Here is a 23,428-nt window from a genome sequence, read left to right on the forward strand (position 1 = left end):
TGCTGGTGGTGGGACCCTCAAAGGGAGGAGGTGGACCAGCCCCTGCGTCATGGGCTCCCTGCAGCACAATACCAGCCCCATCTGCTGTAACTCTCTGGAATTACCTACCCAGTGGATCAGGAGGCTTGTTTCTGATGATTTGTCCATAGGTTTTAATTAAACTTTCATGCTAATAGTACCCTAAGCAGAATGAGGAATGGCAGAGCGTGCATTTTGATCCCAAATTTCACACCATCACAGCTGGACTGTGGAAGGTGTGAAATTCCAGAAGGTTCTGGAAAAAGGTAGGGACCCCAGAGGACAATCAGGTTAATTAAGGGTCTGAAGGAATCAGTCAGCAAATCCAGCTAGACAAACCCTAACCTAGAGGTTGCAAACAAAGAAAGAGTGGAGTTTTTAGGCTGGCACGAGATGATAGAGATAGGGACAATCATCACTATTCAAATCACAGCTGTAGTTGGCAGATCCAGCCAAGACAGTTGCCTTGTTGGATCAGGACTCATACAGATGTGCACTGTGGATGCCTTCAAACTGTTAACTTGGGATGGCTTTACAGCTAATGGTTTATAGGTTGTTGGGCACATATTGAAAAGACTTGGTTTTCAGAAAGCGATCAGAAGCCAGATCCTGAACACCAGTCATTTTTACACACAGAAACCTGCCTCAAAATCCAAGTCCCACTAAATAATCACCAGCTATTGCAAACACAGAAATAGCCACAGCTTGAAAAAGCAAATTGGACCTATTTCTTACATGAAATTATCAAGGAATGGTGACTGGTAGGATTGCCAGTGGGATTAGACTTTCATATGGATGTCCTAAACTCTAGTAGCTAGAAGAATAAAAGAAATAAGTGCTGCATGATTGTGGCACAGCAACTAATTCCTGTATTCCTGGTACTTCTTATTTTCCTCAGGGGTATTTTATTACATGGACAGTCCATTCTGCATATGCTGCATAGGGGTATGTGGCCTCCAGAGGGGTTTTGTCTCACATTTTACCTGCTTTACAATGAAAACGGTTGCGTTACAAATGGGTTTTGTTAAATGTTATTCCTGGAACCAAACTTGTGGGTTTGCAAGGTGCCTAGCATGGCAGAGATCCTGGTCCAGCAACAGGCCGCTGGTTGGTGCTCATGTGAAAACTTAAATCATGTAAAGGGAAATGAATTCATGTGAAGAATGCTCATCAATTTTATACTTGTTTTGAGAAACTCAGTAATTGCCATATAGCCTTGATTTTGAGACTGCAAGACTATTATCACATTGATATATTAATTACGCCTGTGTTTCTATAAGGAATGGGCTGACAGCATATAAGGATGGAAATAGGGTTAATGCTTCCATTGCATTTTGCTGGATGCAAATGCTATCTAACTTCAAGAATCTACTTAATGGGAAAGGGCTGCCTGTCTCGCACCAAGTCTAGCAATTTTATGGGGTTAAGGGGCAGTAAAATGCCTTTACAAAGTGATTTGCAGATCATGAAAATGCAGCGTGTGACCTTAAGAGTCATTTGCCAACAATGGTGCTGGCAATAAAATGTCTGGCTTGGGTGGTAGGAGATGCACATAAATTGCTCACATTGCATTCACACTGGCTGCACAAAAGGTTTCCGAGTTGTGATGTGCAAATCACTGGCAAGGCTCTGTCCCAGATAGGTGTTTTTTCCAATTTTAAAAGCAAGCAGCATTTGGCTCTTTCTTCTTCAGCATGCAAAATAAGCCAACCTCTTTTTGTCCTGGGTTCTGCTAAAGTGACTCTGGGGAAGAGTGGAGCACATCAGCTTCTTGGTAAAAGAGCTGGATGGGAGCAACATTATCAGGACGTAAGTGGAATTGCCTCAGGCAGGACATGAAAATGGGTGTGCAAGATTAAGGCACACCAAAGGACCACCTAGGGTAGCATTCTATCTTCACCAGTGGTCCACGTGGATGCCTAGTGCAGAGTGGACAAGTCTGTAGAGTTACTTCTTTAAAATACTCTTCCAGTCCAAAAATAAGGGGACATCAACTGAAGTCAGTAGAGACAAGGTTGAGCAAAAAGCAATGGAGGTGGGTAGGATACCTGGAGAAGTAAGAAAGCTGGACAAGTGCTTGGAAGGGAGGTGCATTAGGGACCACTAACCAAATAAATTGTATCAGGCTTGGGAAATCATCAAGCTGAGAGTTCATAGATGGAGGCCAGGAAATTAGCTGAAGGATAGGAAAATATTGTGAGGAAATTACACTGTATGCTTACTCATCCCTCGGTGTTCACCAACAGTCAGTTTGGATACAGAATACCACATGGGACAGACCCAGGTCTGAACAAATATGGTCATTTTATATGTTCCCAACTTCAGCACATTGTAACTCTGTTCAGAGTTTTATAATAATTTCTGTTCAGAAACAGAAGTCCTCATAATTTATAGCTGGTGAAGTTTTCTCCTTTCACAAAATTGCCTAACGGAGGATGAAATCCTTGTAAACTTTTAAGATTGACCTTTCCCCAGTGCAAAAAAGCAGCTGCATTCCTCTGCCAGTGCCACCTCCCTTGTACAGACAGCAGCAAGGGTGATTTGGGAAGGAGAGAAGGACTGATCCACTGCATCACCTTCTGTTCGCAGAACTCAGATCCACACAGATGTGGTCAACAGGAAAAAGGCAATTCCCTTACATTGCAACAGTCTAATACACAACCCCTGCACGAGCTGGTCAGTCCTGCTGACCACTAGAGCAATATCTGCAAATATACCCAGGGATGGCAAAATGAGAATACAAAACATCATCATACAGATTCCCAAGTCCCAGCCCACACTAATTCATCTAATTTCCCCACTGTTGGAAGCCCCAGTAGAGGTATCTAAAGTGCCAGCTGGCTTACCAGCGTGTCTCAGGCTATTTCACTCACAGTATTGAATTTTCTATGTTCTTAAACAGATTTTATTTTTTTCAGAACAGCCTCCTTATGTGTATTCTAGCAAACATCCAAATCCTCCTTCTGTTTTTGTTACATTTATAAAACAACTAAAAATAGATTTACTACTCCAAAATTCTTACTGGAAATCTTCCTTAGAGAATACCATTTCACCAAAACCTAAAATGCAACAGGAAGAACAAATAAACAAAGTTTTTCATGAAAACACTTGCGTTTGGCTAAAGACTGACATGGAGTATATAATTTTGACATTCTCATTGGCATTCTCCTTTCAAAGTCAACTTTTAATTCCAATAAAATTATTTTATTTATTGACCAGGCAATAACATCTCGGCAGATATTCTCTGTACTCCCAGCTCAATTTTCTACTTAGAAAGAAACGTCATTTTTCAATTTGTGCTATTGCAAAGGTCTGTTATTGCTTTCCTTTCCCTGGACCCCAGGAGCTGTACACAGCTTCTTGAACCTGAGTGCATAAAGCCAGAGCTAAGGTTTTTTTTAGGAAACAGCTGTCAGATCTACACCGTGCTAGCAAATGATGCTGTGGCTTGAAAAAGGAATGAATTTCACACCATAAGGGCCAAATCTTTCACTATCATACATCAGGGTCATGCCACAGATGTGCCTGTGACCCCAAATCCATGAAATGTTGAGGGCTTCCTTTTTAATGCCTTGCTGTTGAATGTTTTCCAATTTTGCAAGAAGAATTTGATGAAGGGGGTCGCCTCAAACAGGGAGAGCCTCCTGCCTGCTGCACAACCATTTGTACAAGGAGCAGATGAAAAGCATGGTCCCACACTCCATTAAGGATGTCATATCACAAACATTTCTTACAGCAGCCATGTTGGCTTAAATGTCTACCATTTACCCCAATACCTCCAATTGTCACTCCCTAGATCCCATCTGAGAAGTGATCTGAGTAAAAATAACAGCAATAAATAAGAAATCATAAATTATGTTCAAGATTTTTTTAAAGGACTTGTAAATCATATGATTTTTGGTGAAATTATGGGCAACATGGTCCAGCCAACAGCTGTATCACACATCTGGGAGGGAGTGAAGGACAGAAAGAGGGAGGTGGATGTGTGAGGTTGGGGACAGGACGGGACAGGACGCGATGGGATGGGACGGGACGGGACGGGACGGGACGGGATGGGAGTTCCTTTGCTCTGCTCTGCTCCCCCTTACGAACACTAATCAGGAGCTCAATGGCTGGAGTGAGGACCAAGGGAAATCAACACTTATGTTGATCCCTAACAGCAGGATAAGATGTGGGGTGGGATGGGGGTTGGTGGGAATGAAGTATTTTTGACCTCGCTCCCCAAACCTCACTCTTGCAAAGGGGTTGCTAAAAGGGCCAGCATCCCCCAGTCCCACCAGCTGGTGCACAATGGCCATGTGAGGTTAAAGAGTCATTACAGGCTTTTTCTTTACAGAAAGCACACACAAACAGTGAGACCTCTTCAGAATCAGATTATAGAATCACAGAATCATTTAGGTTGGAAAGGACCCTCAAGATCATTGAGTCCAACCGTTGACCTAACACTGCCAAGTCCACCACTAAACCATGTCCCTAAGTGCCATATCTACATGTCTTTTAGATACCTCCAGGGATGGTGACTCAACCCTTGCCCTGGGAAGCCTGTTTCAATGCCTGACAATCCTCTTAGTGAAGAAATTTTTCCTAATATCTGATCTAAACCTCCCCTAGTGCAACTTGAGGCCATAATGAGTGGGAGAACTTAAGAGAAAGAGGAAGTTTGAGAGGCTGAATTTCTCTCTTCTTGCTCGAGACTTCAGGTCTCAGCAAGTTAAATCCTATTTTTAAGGGTTCTGACACACATGGAAAAGTTACCATCAAGAAGACAAGATGATATGTGAGCTGCTGTACAAGGGCTGTCTCCAAGGATGGTAGATTTTCCATGGGGAAGCCTGAGGTTCCAAGATTAATTCAAGGTAAATTTTGTTACTGAGTCCTTTGAAGTTTCCTATACCCTCAAATGAATGTCCCATTAGCTGGGTATTTTGCTACTGCCTCTTTAAAAAAGCAAAACTAAACTCACCCACACATATAACAACTCTCACTCCAAGCCTTCTCTGTCTTGAGATCAAATAGATTAAGGTTTCAGTGCATATGCTTTGGGGAAGATAAATCCTGAGAGCTTGTCTAAGGTGCCAGAAAGCAGGATCGAGCACATTTCCGACAGGCTCTCTACGAGGCAGGGTATCTCCACACCAGCGCTGAGATTGCTCGCTCTACCTTTATTTGACATCATGCAATTTATATTCTGCAGCCATAGCATGGCAACAACATCTCCCTAGCCTGCAGCTTCATTTTCTCCACACAGCTACCCCAGCACTTTAATTGTCCCATAAATTTGATGGAAAGGATTTGATGCAGAGAGCTGTTAAAATGCCAAATGTCTTGAGCACTGCACTTAATGAATGGCTCCCAACGATTCATGTTTCAATCTATATGTAAATGTGCCCTTTGGTTGGCTTGTGCTGGACTTCTCGTTGCTGCATTACAGCTATCCAGGGAAGCCTCAGACTCATAGATCAGACAGATACAAGGCATAAATGGGAGAAGACTTAAATTATTCAGTGTTTATGAGAAAGAGAATCCAAACAGTGGACTTACACTCTGCTTTTTATAATAACATGATTACAGATCAGCCCTGAGAAGACCTACAATAACATTGGTTTTCTCCCCCACCCCTTCCTCCTTGCTAACAAAATATACAGCACAATGAATCACTTAGCAAAGCTGAATGCATATTATCCAATAACACCCAAAATAGTGCATGCCAGCTCCAGGTAAAACCAGTGCTCACAGAACCCAGCTGGGAGAAGTCTGCAAATGGACTGAAGGATTTCAAAATCTGGTCTCTGCTATTCTTACTCCCAGCAAGGGAAAATATCTGGAGCATCAAACTGAATCTCTGAAAATGCTGGTGGTCACAAAATCTATTCCTGCTCATTAATGAACTGCACAAATCCCTTTCACCTGCAATGCAATGTGCAATTCTGGTCTTAGCAAGAAGAAATTAAGCTGGAGCTGGTGCAGAAGGGGCTGCCACCATCACGAGAGGGCTGCAGAGCTTGTTTTACAAGGGGAAAAAAAAAAGGGGGTTTGTAGGATTTTGGTCAATTCCAAGGCTAGGGAGGAAATCGATTGTTCTCTATACAAACATCTGAGAAATAGCAAGAAGGGGAAAGGACAATTTTAGCTAAAAGCCAGTCCTGACACAAGACCAGGAAACCACAGATACCCTCAGAAAACACAGACATGAACAATGATGGTCTCATTCCCGCAGGACTTGTTTTGTGGGGCTTAAAGCTGAAGCAGTATCGGGGGTTTTACGCTCAAAGAAATGCCAGAGGTGGCACAGACTTTGCAGAATGAATAGCTGCAGAGAAATCATGAGGTTTAGGCATTGTCCCCAACAGTCGCCTAACCAGGAGCACTGCCAAGCCAGGAGAGCAGAGCTCAAGTCTCTGACCAAGCCTTGGCTCCTGCAAAGCTTCAGACTACTGGGAGACACCTTCCTTGCTTTGGTGTTGAACTAAAAAGAGCTTTATAGCATGAGGTGTCCACAGTGCTTGATCCCTCAGGACCTTAATTTCTGGCTGAGCTTTGGTTTCCTTTATCTGCTTAGCTTAGGTCTCTGCTGTTTCTTTTATTCCTATTTCTACTTTTCTCCCTGTAGCCCCAGGAGCAGGTTGGGGGGCCACTAAGACTAGGATAAATCCACAACAGCAGCAATGCGCCTCATGTGGTCTGGACATGGTCAGGAGACCACAGAAACACAGATACAATCTTCTGCCAAGTCTTGTTTAGTCGATGAGCTTTGTGAGATGCTGAACTTGGTCCTACATGAAATACTTGAATTTTGCAAGCATGCGTTATTCCTTAGCAGATAATTGGTTTTTATTTCTGTCGGTCTGGCCCAGCAGCAGGAAATTTGCAGCACTGGGAAACCGTGGATTTAAGATCAGGTTATATGCAGGCTGCCTACGTGAGCAAGAAGACAGATTTGGCAAAAACAGCCATGTGGCAAGCAGCAAACATTTGTTATTTGTCACCAGGTCAGCAGTGGCCTCAGCAAAGCCCTCTCCCTGGAGCAGCGATGTGCCCCTCGCCAGGCTGTGTGGTCATCTGCGTTTGGGGCCACCACACCCTCCTGGTCTCCACTCCAGCTCTAAAAACATCTCTGCTTTAAATAAAAGACAGAACGAGCTGCCGCTGTGCTGCAGAGCCAAATGAACTTGTCAGGGTTCCAAGGCAGGAATTTAGGAAGCCCTCCTTTTTTATCTTCCCTTTCTTTGTGCTTGGAAATGGACTTGCCATGAATAATTTGCTAGAGACTAAAGCTGATAAGTTTGGCTCCCTGCAGGCCCCTACCGGGGTACAATATTGGCTTTTCTTCTGAATTACTGGGTAGAATACACAGGACAGGAGCTCTGTGTGTTTTTTCCTCCTTGCTCAGAGCCCAACTGCTCAGAGCCAACCTCTAAGACAGATCCTAGTGTGAACTGTTTTGATGGGAGAGTGGAAGGGGTGCAATGCCATGGGCTCACCTTCAAAAATCCTGGATTTATAGCTGGGTAAGGACAGGAAAAACCAAGCTGTAGGGGCCAAAAGCTCTGTGCTGGTCCATCCCAGGTGACGATTAGATTTTTTGTTTGATCTTGTTGGAGAAAGTTTTCAGGGGAAAAGGGGTGGGATGGGAGAACCGTAAGTATGTTGTGCACATTCAAAAAAACCCAAAAGAAAAGACAGAGGGAAAGCTCCCTGGAAAGTCATACAGATCAGGAACAGCACCAATGTGTTTCTAAAATCTTACAGCAAAACTGAACGAGGCAACACACATATATTGCTGCTGCTTGTAATTAAGTACCACCATAAACAGCAGCTCTTTGGACCACAGAGAGCAAAGTGGTTCAAGTGTGACTCAGATTGGACCTTTAGATGGGGAAAACTGGTATAAAATGACCTCAGAAAGAGCCTGTACCTGCTAACAACTGGGTAACCTTATTTCATTATGGAGGGGTCCTTGCTCACCATATCCATGCTGCAGAGAGATGTTTGCAGTAAGCAACAAGTTCTACACAAAATTATTTCCCTGATATTTGTTAGCACCTGCTCTGCATCTGAACCCACAGGAAGAGTTAGTCTCAAAACTAGCAAGAACAGTAAGAAATGGAAGTGCTTTTTGAAAACAGCAGGTTGTTTTAGGGGGCTAGGGTTTTCCTTGTTTAATAAGAAGCTTTAATCCCAAAGAAATGTGTCAAATATTGTTGATAACTTCTGGGAGTCCACTTGGAGATTCCTTATACACTTTCAAACACCCAGTCCTCATGAACGAAAAGATGTTTGTGTGGAAAACAACTGAGTATCTTCTCTAAAAAAGCCTATAGGAGACTGAACACGCACACTGAATATTAAGGCTTCACTGTTAATGGTTGTTGTAATACCTGCCCGGAGGAATGGGCTTTGAACACTTGAGTGATGCAAGCACATCAATCACAAATGGCTCCAGGTTTATTCTCCAGCATTCAGCTTTCAATATAGAAATACCACTGTGTTCTTCCTTCTATTGTAACATCCCAGAAATAACTCTTCATCTGCTAGCATAAGGGCAGCATCACTCCTGCTCTGCTCCATCTTTACTGCTGTAACACTACAGACGTGAGAGGTAAAAGCCCAAGAATTCAGCCCCATTTTCACACCAGACCAACCAGATCCTGAGGTTTTAATAAGGACCCAAATACCAGACTAGATCCTGGGACTGGCTAATTAGTGTCTAGATGGATGGCATAAAGTGCCTTGATGATGTTATTGGAGACATCTACTTGGCCTCTCTGCTGTATCATGGTAGCAGAGGTGACAGAAGAAAAGAATGATGTTCCTCACCATAGCTTTCCATTCACAGCTGGGTCAAGCGCCTAAGCTAGTCTTGCTTAGGGCTTAGGTAGACAAGGGAAAGAGACATCTCCGGAAAGAAGATCCGCCCTACCCTAAGAAAGGTGGGAAGGAAATGACTTCAAAAGCACCCTGCCTCCCTGCCTAGACAAGACACCTTGATTTTGGATAACTAGGAAGATGGTCGATTTGATTAAAAGTCTGCAAAGGGTGAACTCAGATCAATACAGAAGACTATGAACTAGTAGCTGAACCACAGAGGGGTAACCTCCAGCAGAGAGACATTACAGGCAGCCTGGAGTGATACCATCCTAGACAGAGTTGTTCTAGGGTATTTCTTAGAGCCACAACTGCTATTCTGAGCTTTCAAATTAGCATATCAACATACTTTGCTTTAATTTCCACACCCATTTTTGTTGGCATCTCAAAATGCATCAGTCAGTGTTTGTGACATGGGTCCAACATCTCTGAGCGTTTTGGAAGGAGGACTGAGCTCTTAATCACCCCTGCCAAAGTGCAGCCTGCTTTTGTTGCGCCACAGCTCCTGATAGGTCAGGGCAACACTGTAGAGAGCATTTCAGTTGCTCCGTGAGGTCTTTGGCATTCCTACCACCCCCAAAGCTATCCTCAACTCTTCTTGTCTCTGGTATAAACTGATACCATGTGAGTTCCTGCACGCGGCTTCAAAGGTCCAGCGCTTTCTGCCCAGTTGCAGCCAAAAGCATATTTGCCAAGACAGACACAGAGTTGAATCAAAACTGTTGGGTAGATTTGCTCCATTGCCTCAATGCTTGACTGCATTGACATATTTGAGTCTTAAACTGCAGCGCCAACCCAGGACACATGGCATCCTCCCCAGGTGAGGCATGGCAGTGAGACACCCCAGAAGCTGAGAGCGAGAGATATGTTATGCCTAGACATGGAAAACACTACAATTTCAAGCCCTAAATTATTTCAGAATCTACATGACACCTGCCATATAACTTAATTCTTCAATCTGATTTCTTTTTAAATGTGCAAAAGGACTCAATTTTTACACATCCAAAGCATCACTGTTCCTGGAAATTGAAAATTCTTGACTAGATCATTCTTCAAGACAGGCAGTAAACTGTTTTATTCTTCTGCATATCCAGGACTCACATGAAGCTTCTGGGCCATTCCAGATGAGAAAATAGAAGTGGAACATTGCACGAGGTTAATCTGGACTACACACACAGAGCAACGATTTCCTCTAAGCCAATCAAGGATTAAGGCTAATGAGTATCTCTGCATCTTGTAACATTCCTTTTAGGGAAATAGAATAGTATAAAAATAGCCTGACTTGAGCCTCCTCCCCCCCCCAAAAAAAACCCCCTTATTATTCCTTGGGGTGATGGAGTAAAATTAGAAATGCTGAAGAGAGGAATGCTTCACTTACCTGTCGTAGAATGACCATGGTTCCTGTATAAACACATCAGCAATCACCAGGAAAGGACCTAAACCAAAAGAAATCGGCAATTAATGAACAGACACCTGGACTCATAGACCCCAGCTTAGGGACTGTCCCAACCCTAAAGGGACAGATGCAGCCCTGAGGTGTGGAAGAGGGCTCGGAGCACTTAACTCCCAATGCTTTCGTAATATTAATTCCAGACAGTGAGAGACAATCCTCTAATACATCCAGATTAATGCCTGCACTGTGGTGAATGAGACTGGGACTGGAGGTTGCTTATGCAGGTACTATTTTGTAAACTGAGTCCTAGAAAGTTATCCAAGGATTAAGCTAGCAAACAGACTCATACTGATTTATTACATGTGTCATCAGATCCCATGGTATGAATTAAAGCACATGGAGAAAGGGAGTCCTGTCCTTATAGTCTGCAAGATGGGATGGATTATCATCTTTCTACCAAAACTGCTTTCAGGAGAGGAAAGAAAATACCAAGTCCTACACCATAGCCTGCAACTAATACCTGGACTGGACTGAGTAGCTCCACACCCCGCTCCTGCCTGTTATGCAAATTGTACCTTTGTGGGATTTATATGGGAAAGTCCCATGCTGCTCCTGGGTTTGTGCCTCCTGGTGTGTGGTGTCACTTCACAGTGCTCCCAGCATTAAATGGATTTGGTGTGTATGAGTGAAAAAATGCTTTCAAAGAATTGAATTTCTGCAGTTTTTAACCTCCAAGACATCCTTACTACATGGTAATCAGTAATTGTTATATTTATGATGTGGAACATTTTCCAACATGGTAAAAACGCTCATGCCTTAAAAAGCAGACAAAAGGCACTCTACCTGAGAGACAGAACTCCCACAAGACACTGTAGATGTCAAGGATGATGAAGGATAATCTTGCAGGACATAAGACATTTCCCTTCACAGTGACAAAGCAGTCCAGACTCGTCACACAAACCTAGATATTTTGTTTCAGGCTTTAGCCATAATTTTTATTTTTGTGCCTTCCCCACTAAAAGGAGAACGTTTCTTGGGGGGGCAGGAGGGAATAGTAAAATCTTTCCACCTCCCCCTCAACCATCTCCAGGTGAGATGTCTCAAAGACACACAATGTCACAGTGGGACAGACTCAGTCTTGGAAAAAAAAAGGAGTGATAATGCCCCATGCCAGTGTCCCAACACACTTTCCTCATGGCAAGGAGAGCGATGTCTCTTCCTCACCAGCAGCAACTGCACTCATCCCATTCAGTAATGTAGGGCTCAGTCTTTGGTGCTGATCCTGCTGGATGATTTTTCTGTAGCCTCTCAGCTGTTGTGTGAAACACAGATGTTCCCATCCTAGCTAGAAAGGCAGGATTTATCTCTATTAGCTCCTGCAGGGACTGCAAAGGCTCAACAGCATTTCCAGCGATTCCCCTTTTCCTCACCATGCTGACTGCACCACCTCTACATTTTTACTGACAACATGTTTGAAGGTGGATAACTACCCCACTGAAAGTTGTAGGAGTTTGACATCTAAGTGCCTTCACCACCTTAACAAAAACAACCAGTTGTTGAAACCATCTACATGATCCCTCAGCATTGCCCACCTCTCTTTCCCCTGGGGAAGGAACTGGTGTCCTAAAAGCATCACTGTTCACAAGGAAACACTCACTAGACAAATTTTGGCCATAGACCATATTTAATGAATTAATTTTGCTTTTTCTAGAAAACAGACGACTGGTGGAAAATCATGCTCCCTACTTTAATATCTGAAAGGCCGTGAGGCAATTTTCCTAATTCTCAGTTTGAATTTTCTCTGTGGCACATTAAATTATTCCTCTTCTTAATTCTTATGGCTTGAAAATAACTTTCTAACCCTGCCAAGCAGTGAGCCCTGAGACAGGCTGCCTAGGGGTGCTGATGAGTCTCCTCCACTGGGAATAGTTAGTGAAATCTTGGCTTGGCTCAGATCAGGTGCTGAGTGAGGTTCTCCAGAGGTCCCTCCAGGTCTCTAACAGATATTATAGGGGCAGTGTTGAACACTGGGTTGGGTAGCAGTCTGAGTTCCTCGGGTGAAGGACATCTGTTACGGACAAGTCATCTTATAGTTTCTTGCCTCAGTTTTCCTCTCTGAAAAACAAAGATCTCACCCAGCAGGTGAGCTCATAAGTATTCCAGTCATTATTGATTTGCTTGCTAATTAGCCAAATGGCCTAGGTGAGCTTGCCCCATTGGGTGTCCATGTTGCAAAAGCTGTGTATGGGGCATTTCCTCCCACAGGCTGGGCTAGAGCCACGGTTTCAGGTCTCAGAACTGCTCCTTCAGTCGTTTGTCCTTCTGCTGCTGAAGCAAAGCACTGTCCCACGGTTGCCCTGGCTTCCAGCATAAAAACCACCTTGTTTGTGGGCATCCTGCTCAGGCCGGCCTGTGGTGATGCCACATAGGTGTTGTGCCAGGCTTGGAGGAGCATTTACATACCCCACACAGTGCTTTTAAACAGGACTTTGGTACCCAGAGCCTGTTGTGGGTTTTTTTGTTTTTCCGAACATCTAGCCTTCAGCCCAAGCCAGCAGGCTTGCTCTTGCTCAATGCTCTCCCCATCACAACGCTTTCCCCACGGCTTGCTCAGCAGGGAAAACCCCAAAAAGGAAGGGCAGGGGGAGCAGAGGGCTGCCCTCCCTGTTCTTCCCACAGGGATCAGTAAGAAGGATAGGGCTTGTCTGAGCACCAGAGAGATCAGCTGCCTGCTAATTCACGGGAGCTCTGGTGGAACAAAACAGTCATCTGGACCCTCTGACTCTCGCTGGCAGGCGAGCATAGGGCACTTCGATCCCACCTTCATCTCCTATGTGAAGCTCTACAGCTGCTTGTGCTATGGGAAATGAGCTGAACTAAACAAGATGTGCCCAGCATCTCTCCCAAATCACTCACGTATAACACAAGAGCACAAAGACACACCTTTGGAAAGTGTATTTTTTTGTAAATTTGGTTCATTTTGCAGCTTTCTGGGCATCATTAGTTGGGCATCATCTGAACAGAACATCTGAGGGAGGCAGTGGGGTGAGGCTGAAGGGCCTTTAAACTACTTCTGGATGCAGAGTGATGTGTGACATGGAACTATAGACACCACTTGCTTGTAAGCAGTGGTCAACAGAAGCCAAGGAGTGCTTTAGTACAAGGTCTCCACCATGAGTGACCTCCACCATGGCTTTCATGGTTCTGAAGAGATCCCAAATGCGTGAGGAACCTGACACAGCTCGACTCTGGAGGGAGAAAGTCTGAGAAACCTGGACGAAGCCATTATCCTGCAATTGCAGAGAAGGGGGTTGCTACTCTAATCAGCTTAACTGGCATTTCTGTACTCCTTGTTGGCACTTCAGGACCCAAGTCCAACCACATGACCGGCCATACTGCCTGGGGGATCGCTCCACAGCACTAATCCTCCAGAGCACATGCTCATTAAGCATTGGTTAGGAGAAATTAAGATATTTCATTCTAAATGTAAATTCTGTTCCTTTCTCCCGAAGTTCCACATCCCACATTATTTATTGTCTGCAAATACAGCAAAGAGAATTTACAAAGAATTAATTTACAGGGTGTGTGCATTCATAGTCAATGACAGCCTGTCCCCCTCTGCACCCAGTTTGGTGTACAGCCTGTTTTTTGAAGAACACCCTGGGCATTTAACAATGTGAAAAAACAGAAGTTAATTCACCTTATGTTTACCTCACTTGACTGGCAGAAATGTAATGTATCACCGTAGCTGAGCAAAGAGATTTAACACACTGATGCTCTCTGCACACTGCTGCTTTCACCTCCTGCCCTCCAGCAAGGGATCTGAGAAGGATTAAAGATTTTGCAATGTATTTTACTGTTCATCTGAGAAATGGTGAATAAAAAGGCCAGACCTACACCCTTGGAGACAAGAACCTTTGTCCTTACCAAAAGCAGAATTCAGATCAGGAAGAAAAACAATGGCTCTTGAATGAGGTTAAACTAACAAACTCACCAGTCTTTGGGATCTCCAACCATTGAATGTGCATGACAGCGAGCAGAGGGGAAGAAGGCAATGTCACTACATACCATTCCTTCTACTCTTTGTCTTGCTGGAAGTTGACATGCTTGGAAAGTTATGACAGTCTGTATTTTTGCATTCTTCTAGAGCCCTGACTCAAAACCAGGGCTCTGAGGTCAGAAGATACTAGTCTTAATATGGCAGCCATCCATTTTCTTCTTGGCTAACAAGTGTCTTCCTTGCTAGCTTGATCAACAAGCAAGCTCTCAACGGAGACAATCCACTACTTCTCTAAGTCATTAGCTTCCAAAGGTCAAATCATCCTTAGTGTTTAAAATGAAGTAAGTATCTTCTCCTCATATGTATTTGCCTTCAGCTTCCCGACTGAAGCCAGTCATGTATTACCAACCATGACAGACCCCACAGATGGGTCCACATGGGAGGGTTTTGCCTGAATGCTGCACCTCCACTTTCCTCATGCACCACGTGGCTTGGAGTGGTGACCAGGGCATGGAGCAGAGGGAGGCCAGGATCGTACGCCATGTCTGGGAAGCTCTTCCCAAGAGACATGTGCACTTGCTTTGATATCATGTGGGACCCTCTCTGTGGTATGACCTGTGTCTATTGTTTTGTCAGTGGTTCAGGGCTTGAAGTCTGCTCCCTGTGGAGGCACTTACAGTCTCCTCCCCTCACTTCTCACTCTGCTTTTCAATGAACTGAACACTCAGGCTCTCACAGTAAGAATTTCAGACCACTTGCCATGGTTTCTGAGTCCATCCTGGATAGATCTTAGATACTTCTGATCTCCTGCCAGCCAGTGCTGCCTGGGACACCCAGAATCACAGAATCAACTAGGTTGGAAAGGACCTTGAAGATCATGTAGTCCAACCCCTGTCTCCTTGTGCTGTAGCCTCCCATTTTGCTTTCTTTTCTGCACAAAAGGTGAGTTCTCCCATCTGCTCAGGTTTGCCCTCAAAGCCTGTGCAAAGGTTGGCTGTCCAGGACTTGCTGAGAGGTGAGTAACTTGAGTCGAACTCCCACCTTGATGGAGGAGAGCCCAGACCTTTGGTTTCACTGGATGAATGCTTTAGCTACTGGGGCTAATGCTTAAAACATGAGCATCTCCCTCATTTCTCCCTTCTGAGCTTTGGATTGAAACATTCGTGGTAATGGCCATTCACTTACACCATCCCTTCTCCTATGGCACAAATATCTTCATCCTTGCAAGAAGAAATAATAATTTCTAACTCCTCCAGTGCAAGTATAAACACAGTCTTCTGGTTTTGTTATCTGTCATCTCTTAATGTGGAGAAAAGATGCATTCCCATTAAAAGCAACAGTATTGCCCTCAATGCAATGGCAACAGGAATTCACTCAGAGTATTTCTGGGTTTTTTTTTTTTTACACACAGGATGGCACGCCCTGAGTTTTTACAAGTGAGCAAACAGTATGAGAGTCTCATGATGGAGATTTGGGGAGATGGTGAGCACCACCCAGACAGCACACTGCCTGCCACCATGCTGAGAAAGTTCCTTTGTTTATGTCTTAATTGAGGATCAGTTTGAGGCAGTGCTGACAGGTGATGTGAGGAACTCGAGGAAGTTGTCACCTCATCAAGGCAGGTCAGAACAGCAATAAGCTGCAGAAAACAGTAGAATTACCGTTTCTCACATGACCTAGTGACACAGCCTGCCTGCAGGCTCTGCATGCCCTGGGAGGTGATCAGCACAGAGCGTGTTTTCCTGGAGAAACTCTGATCCAAGTTCATTGAAAGTCAAGAAAAGCCTTTCCTACAGCCTTTGGATCAGACCTTGATCCACCAGCTTTCCAGTGAATGCTGGTATCAGGAGACAAAGAAATAGCTGCTTTGAACAAAAGATGCATTTTGGTGTAAAGAATTACTTCCCCATCAGCTGTGGGTCCAGCTGCCTGGACAACTGAGGGAAAAGGAGAGATTCAGGCAGATCTGCAAGCTGGCAGGTAAAGGTATAGGTGATAGCGGGGAGTAAAGATCCATCATGAAGCCCTAGATCCTCAGAAAGGCTCCTTGGTGTCTACTCACGGATGCAACACCACAGAACTAAACAACAGCCTGCAAGGGCTGTTTTAGGGAACATGCAGATTTTTCTCTAGCTACTCCTGCAGCGTTCAGCCTTACAGTGATGAGAACCACAGGATTAGGTACTAATTAGATTTGAGGGTACTCCCGTCAAGCTTCTCTTTCTGGTGGGTGGATGCTATTCCCAGGGAAGACCTGGTAGTGTGTTGGTTGACTTTTTTACAAAAAGGGATGTTCCAATCATCTTGTAGACCTGGGATCTCCAAACCCAGAAAATTCCAGCCACTCTTAGTAAAAGCAACCTTTCCTACACAGAAGAACACATCCAACCTGCTAATCAGTTAGTCAAACAGCTAAAGGGAGAAAAGACTGCAGGAGTCAGGGTGGCTTACTGCAGTAAAACAGCCCAGGGTGGGATTAGTCTTCATGCATTAGATACTTTGCATTTTGAACATCAGGGATTTTTTCATGCAAGTAGCCCAAGGAAGAAAGTGCAGCACTAATGCACACTGCAATCAGTCATTCTGCAAACGCAACTGAAACCCAGGGAAATGATGCTAGTAAATGAAACCACCAATAAACAGGGTGTCATCTACTCAACATGAGTGACAGAGAAGTGTCAAGGCTTGTGCAGCAGGTAGAGTTTCCAGCCAAAGGCTTCAGTACCCAAAATTAGGGCTTGATTTTCAAGAGACCTCAGGTAGAACTGAAAGCTTGTAAAAAATCTGGCTTCTGCCTGAAAACTGAGTGCTTAAACTATGTCCTGAGCTCTCCTCATTTGTCAGGTTGACTGTGGATCACCTAAAAATGTAAACACTGTTATTTCTTTTGACCCAGCTAAAAAAACTCACTGGCCAGACCCCCAGTCTGAGACACATCTGACTTCAGTCCAACTGTGCAGATTTCCGTGATTTGAGAATCAGGACATCATGAAATGCCAAGGCAGTGATGCCTCTAGAGGCTGGGTGTGAAGGGTTTTAAAAGACAGCAAGTGAAAGGAATGTGATCCTCTGTGCCTTCCTCTGCCAGGAGCTGCAGGCATTAATGACAGCCCTCGATGACAGCTCCAGGCTGTGCCATCCTGTTTACCCTTGCAAAGCTTTGCACCGGTCAGTGGAAGGACCATGGACACTCAACTCCAGCTGCAGGATCTCAGAGCTTGTTTGGTCCTCTGCATGCCAGGACCAATTTCCCAAACTTTTTCCTATTTTGGATTAGGACAAGATAGACAATTCCCCAGTGAGACTGACAGTGCACGTGTGTTTAGCCATACTGAGGGGGCAAGAGTGCAACACTCTGAGTTGACACCATGTCTTCATAGGACAAGTCTCACAGTATTAAAAGAAACAAAACCAGCCAAAAAATATTGCAGGCATTAGAATGTGATTTTAAACTGAGCTCAAGACAAAAGCTACAGCTTCCACAAAGCCAAGAGCCTGTCCTGTGATGCACTTACTACCTAGGACTGATGTGAAGCAATGCCTGAGCCTTTCCTTGCCTCCTCCTGGCACAGATCACAAGGGAGCTGGAAGCTGATATCAGTGTCACCTGTGTTTATACACATGGAGAAAGACAGAAGCGTGCAAATCCTACAATGGGAGTTCATTATTACACATCTCTGCTGTGGCTTTCCGCACCAAATTGGCACATATTGTCCTCTCACCAGTGACAGTGTTGTGACCTTGTGCTTCTCGATCTCTTTTTTGTGCTCCAAGTCCCATCTGACACCCAAAGTGGGACTGAGCTGTTCAGATACAGACACAACATTTGATCAAGTCAACCAAGATCACCTTCATGACTATGGGGACAAAGGTGCTTCCAAGAACTGGTTCACTCAGTCTGTTAAAGAATGGTGTGTTGGAGATTCACTCAGTCTGTTGTATGTTGAAGCATTATTTCTCCCCATTGACTATCAAGGAAGCCTGAGGCGATTGGTTTCATTTTGATGTCCCCTCCTTTCTTCCATTCCTGTGCTCCCCCAACAGCCGGGAATATGTCAAAAGACCACTTAGCTGACTCTGTGGGACTGGTTTGGCCCTCAAACCACCATTCGAAGGGTCTTGGTAGCAGTGCCACAGAGAGAGACACCTTATCTGAATGAGTCCCAGCCAAAAAAGCTACAGAGCAAAAAAACCACAGAAAACTCCCTCCTCTGGTAAGTCAGAGAATCAATATGTAGCTTCTGTTCATCTGAGAGTAGCCAGGAAACGGGCATCAATTTTTTAAGCCTCCAGCAGGAAGTTCAATAGATTTGCCCTTCATTCAATCCCCCCGAAAAGCCTGGCAGGTAGAGCAGCTGAACAAAAGACCTGACCTTTTCTCCCTCCCTGTGCTTTCAGGTAGCAAGAGCAGAACAATGGGCCACAGCGGCATCCGATCCCAGTTTGTCGCAGAGTGCTCGGCACAGCCTCCTGAGGAGGGCGATTTCCCTTTGTGCACCAGCCTCTACTGCTGATTGAGTATTTTTCAACAGCCACAATAATTAATCAAATAAAGTATCCTTTTGCAAGGAGGTCAGGTGTAATTTCAGCATAATCCAGACCTAGCAGACTGAGCTGATCTAGGCAAAACACTGCACTTGCAGGTTGGTCAAACTGTATTTGCAATCTGTTTTCATCTCTTCTTTGTCCATAGTTGAACTTCCAGTCTTGCTAGGGTCTACACATTGGGTCCGGCACACGCCAAGAACAAATCAGGAGTAAAGCCTATATTTGAAATTGAGGGTGATTTAGCACATGAACATGCTCTCAAGACTCTACTCTTTGGAGCAGGGCTGTCCTGCACAGTGCTGGGCTGTTCTGGAAGTCCCCTTGATGGTCCTGAGCTCACTGGGATATCCACACAGTACTGTGGCAAGATCAGAGCTCAGATCCTGCCCACCCATGCTCAAGGGACGCCAGCTAGCCTGAGCTGAGCAGATCAACAAGTGTTGGTTGGGTCACCATGGACCTGCTCCTTCATGGGCTGCTCAACCCCTGACATTGACAGAGCATGGTATACACATAGATGTGGTGGTTGACTTCAGGCTGATGTGTCTTACAATGAATGCATGAATTTGGGAGGAGGTTCATGTGGCATGTCCTGTTTTGGGCCAGGTTCAGGAGGCAACAACCTTCTCAGCCATCCGGTCTCTGCTGGCCCTGCAGCTGAACCACAGCTGTTAGACCTTAGCTCAGATGCAGGTTTAATCCTTTGGTTGTATTGCTCAGGCAGCCACAAAGGCTGCGTCTATAATATGAGAACGCCACCATGAAGATCCAAGGGAAGGTGTGTATATAAGTGTATATAGCCTATACAGAATGATATCTATATCCCCTAGCTATCTACTCTGGCCAATCCTATATTACTGGCTCCAGTTAGGAATAACTGAGCCATGTTATGAAGGAGTTTAGACTGGATCATCTTCTTGGCCCTCCCAGCTATCTCATGAATCTGCAAGACCATAGGTCTTGCTCCAAGACAGAGGGCAGGAGAAGGAGCACTGCACCCATTGCAGGCTGGAACCAGGGCCCCAAAATGAAATTTATGGGCTGTTAGGCGATTGTCCTGTGGCACACGAGCTTGTTCCTGAAGTGGTTTCAAAGGAACTTAGGTACTTGGACTCCTAAGTCCCATGAAGTCCTCCCTTTTAAAACAGTCTCTAGATGATCTGCCACCACCTAGGCAACGTATGACAGAGGTAAGATCTGAACACTGGACTAACCTCAGTCCAATAACTTAATTACTAAGCTACTGCTGTTTTTTTTTCCTATAGAGAGGTTCATTAAAGAGAGTCTTCACTACAGCCCCTGTTTTAGTAATCACTCCAGTAAGCTATTAGTTTGTGTTATTCCCTCACAAATCCCAGCCTATTTAAGGAGGAGGGGACGATGCTGTCCTCATTCACAGAGGGAAACTGAGGCACAGAGGGAGAATGTGACTTTCCCCAAGGTCATGCAGGAGAACCAGGATGGTGCGATGCATCTCTTGCAGACAGCCAAGTCTGTGCCTATGACTCCAGATCAAAACACCTGTAATAAAGGCAGCTCCCCTGCTCTTCTCTGTCCTTAAATTGTCCTAATAAGCAGCTGTCTCACACTCTACTCTTGCTGGTCCCTAATGGTCTGTCCTTGGCTGTTCAGTCTCTCTCCTTTCAGTGCTATTAGTGCTGGCTGGAGCAGGGATTCTGCAAGCTGTTATAATCCTGCAAGGTTTTTTTCTCAGCAGGAACCCCTTTGCTGAGATTTTCAGTGAAATCCTCCCTCCGCCCGCCTTGATACTATCCTCTTATCTCTCGTGGTCCTGGAGAAATTCAGGACGGCCCTTCAGAGAAGCTGGGGTCAGCTTCAAATGCAGGGACTAGTAGGATTAAGTGGGTTCAGATCAGAAGATACCAACCCTGTTTTATCCTGTTGAGACTCCTGATGAGTCCAGAGTGAGTTTTGCTTGAACAGGGACTGTACAAATTAAGTAGAGACTCTGCTCTGCCCTTCCAGGGTGCCTTTGGTGCAATTACCATCTCATCCCTCAGAGCAGCATGAGGCAGTGCTGGAAGACATCAACCCTGTAATAGCCTGGAATGAGAGGGGGACAGAAGCTCCCTGACTCATTGGCTGCACATGCAAAATGTTATACTAATTTTGCCCCTGGGGAAACTGAGTCACAGGGGCTGTCTCCTGCTCCATCTACTGCTCTTCACGTTTTGGTGACGTATCAAGTCTCTAGGGGTGCTTCAGCACACGGGATGGTCTGTGCTCTCAAGGGCTGAGCTGAAGTCATGCTTGTAGGTCTTTGCCAAAGCAGAGTTAGACTAAAGCACATATGAGAGGGTAGATTTAGACTGGATATTAGGAAGAAATTCTTTACAATGAGGGTGGTGAGGCCCTGGCACAGGTTGCCCAGAGAAGCTGTGGCTGCCCCCTCCCTGGAAGGGTTCAAGGCCAGGTTGGTCGGGGCTTTGGGCAACCTGGGCTAGTGGAAGGTGTCCCTGCCCGTGCCATGGGCGTTGGAACTAGATGATCTTTGAAGGTCCCTTCCAACACAAACCATGCTGTGATTCTATGATATATTCGGTGTTGCACAGGCATAAAGTCACTGCATCCCCAAGCAGCCTGGATGGGCAAAAGAACTGGAGGATCCAGGAGGTGAAGTGACTTTGCTCCACGCCAAGTTCCCACCTGATAAAGAGCAGAGCCAGAAATGATAGAAGTCCCTCTGCAAACAGTAGAGCTAACAAATGCCTCATTTACAACCATGAAACTCCAAACATTAAGATTTCTTGACAGTCAAAGGGCATAGTCCCCCTGAGAAGCCGTTCCTGCAGGTAGGACATATCCAGGACAGCTTTCTCACCCTACCTGGGCTCTTTGGTGTCTAATGGGAACTGGCATCATGCTGCAGGATAGTAGTTTTCTCCCACGTATTTTTATGAAGTGCCTAGGAACTTCATTTCCGTGCTAGCTCTGTCAAATTTGGAGTGAACTTGGTCAACAAACTACCATGATTAGGTGACACATCTAAAGAGAAAGGCAGTGTGACGACACAGGCCTCATTTCCTATGGAAGTTAGACTAGATGAGCAAGTTAGCTTTAATCAGGTACTTATTTTATTCCAGTTTTAACAAGCTGCTCCATTCCCACCCTTGTTTGCAGTGTTTTGAGATATTCCTCCAAGGAAAAGGATGGCTGTTGCTATTTGTGATTTGCTCTCAGCTACACATAAGAAATGGGTGTTTGCTGGAGACAAGTCTCACTCCCTAGGCTGAGTTCAACATCACAGCTGCACCTGAAAAGCTTGACTTTTGTTCCAGCCCTTTTTATTTAATATCTTCCCTGACTGCTGAGCTCAGTGCTGGGAGGACAGGACCTGGTTTGCTACTCCAAACTGTAGTCTGCTCTGTGCAAAAAACCAGCTGTAACTGGGCATGGGGAAGATCCAGAGGGTTATTTCTAAGAGCAGTAATGTTGCCCAAACAGCTTTTACCCTTTGTTACCCACCACCCTAATCTATACTGGTAAATTAACCTGAATGAGCAGCAGTCCTGATTTGCCCCATCATGGTATCCCAAGCTGACATGGCTCTCACAGTGATTTGGCCAAGATCACTGGGTGCTCTCTTGTCTCCCCGCTTATGCTTTGGGTGCAGGCATGACATTTAGCAGCGGGAGAAGCAGCATCTCGGTGCCTTGCTGGAGTAACACGGCTACACTCTCCTCCCCCTGGGACAAGGACCTGCTCCATCACCCACAAGCCCTGGTGGCATCACCAGGCAAAGCTTCCCCCATATTGTGCTGGAGACAAGCAATTTCTTACATGGAGGGATGGTGTCTTTGCAGTATCCTTGCTCTGAGAGACCTCCCTGGCATGACAGCAGATTGGGCTGACCTGCTCATTAATTGTTTATAAGTCTTCATGTACCACTTTACTGAATTACATAGAAGGTCTAATAGTTCCTGCTATGGATCCTGATCCCTGGGCAGGCTGTGTCTTGGCACCCCAAGTTCTCCGAGATAGTTGGTAGCTCTGAAAGCCTGAAGAAATAAAAGGAAATCCTAAAGGACTATTGGATAGCTTTGTCCATCCTTTTTTTGGATCAAGGATGCTGTGGCACCACCAGCCTGGCATGGGGGCATGTTTAGGAGGTGTGTCACTGCTGCTGCTGGCAGCTCACAGAGACTTTCAGTAATTCCAGCAGTACAATGTTGTCTCATATCTGCACCAAAGACCACTCTGGGCCCCTGCAGCTCTCCAGCGTACAAAAACCCCCCACATAAAGCCAGCTATGCCTGACTTTTTCCTGGGCTTTACTTCCAAAGGCAGACCACAGAAGTCCAGGTTACCCTGGCTCTGTCGTTCCACTGGGATTACAGGCAGCCAAGAAACTGAGCAGAGGAGCTGAAGAGCAAACAGAGATCATCTTGCTCACTCTGACAGCCCTCTGTGTGCAGCTTCTCAATGGGCTTGAGGAAGGCTCCTGCACGGAGATTACAGATGAAATAACCACCCCCTTTATTTCTTCAGATCGAAACCTTCTGCAGGCTATAGGAGAGACAAACCCAGTCTGTGTGAGGTTCCTGGAGTTCATCTCAGGGTAAACCTGCTGGCCTTGATGGTGT

General features: G+C 45.2%; 1 protein-coding gene across 2 annotated transcripts in view; it reads right to left on the reverse strand.

Annotated features, from left to right (window-relative positions):
* Window positions 1–23,428, reverse strand: part of MYO7A (myosin VIIA) — a 103,034-nt gene that overhangs the window by 74,358 nt on the left and 5,248 nt on the right. For both annotated transcript variants that reach the window (XM_074860449.1, XM_074860448.1), the window contains exon 2: window positions 10,262–10,319. In XM_074860449.1, coding sequence (XP_074716550.1) covers window positions 10,262–10,279 — 18 coding nt within the window. In that variant the 5' untranslated portion in view covers window positions 10,280–10,319. The remainder of the gene's footprint in view (window positions 1–10,261; window positions 10,320–23,428) is intronic.

The sequence above is a fragment of the Strix uralensis genome, chromosome 2 (genome assembly GCF_047716275.1).
Source record: "Strix uralensis isolate ZFMK-TIS-50842 chromosome 2, bStrUra1, whole genome shotgun sequence".
Classification (NCBI taxonomy): Eukaryota; Metazoa; Chordata; class Aves; order Strigiformes; family Strigidae; genus Strix; species Strix uralensis.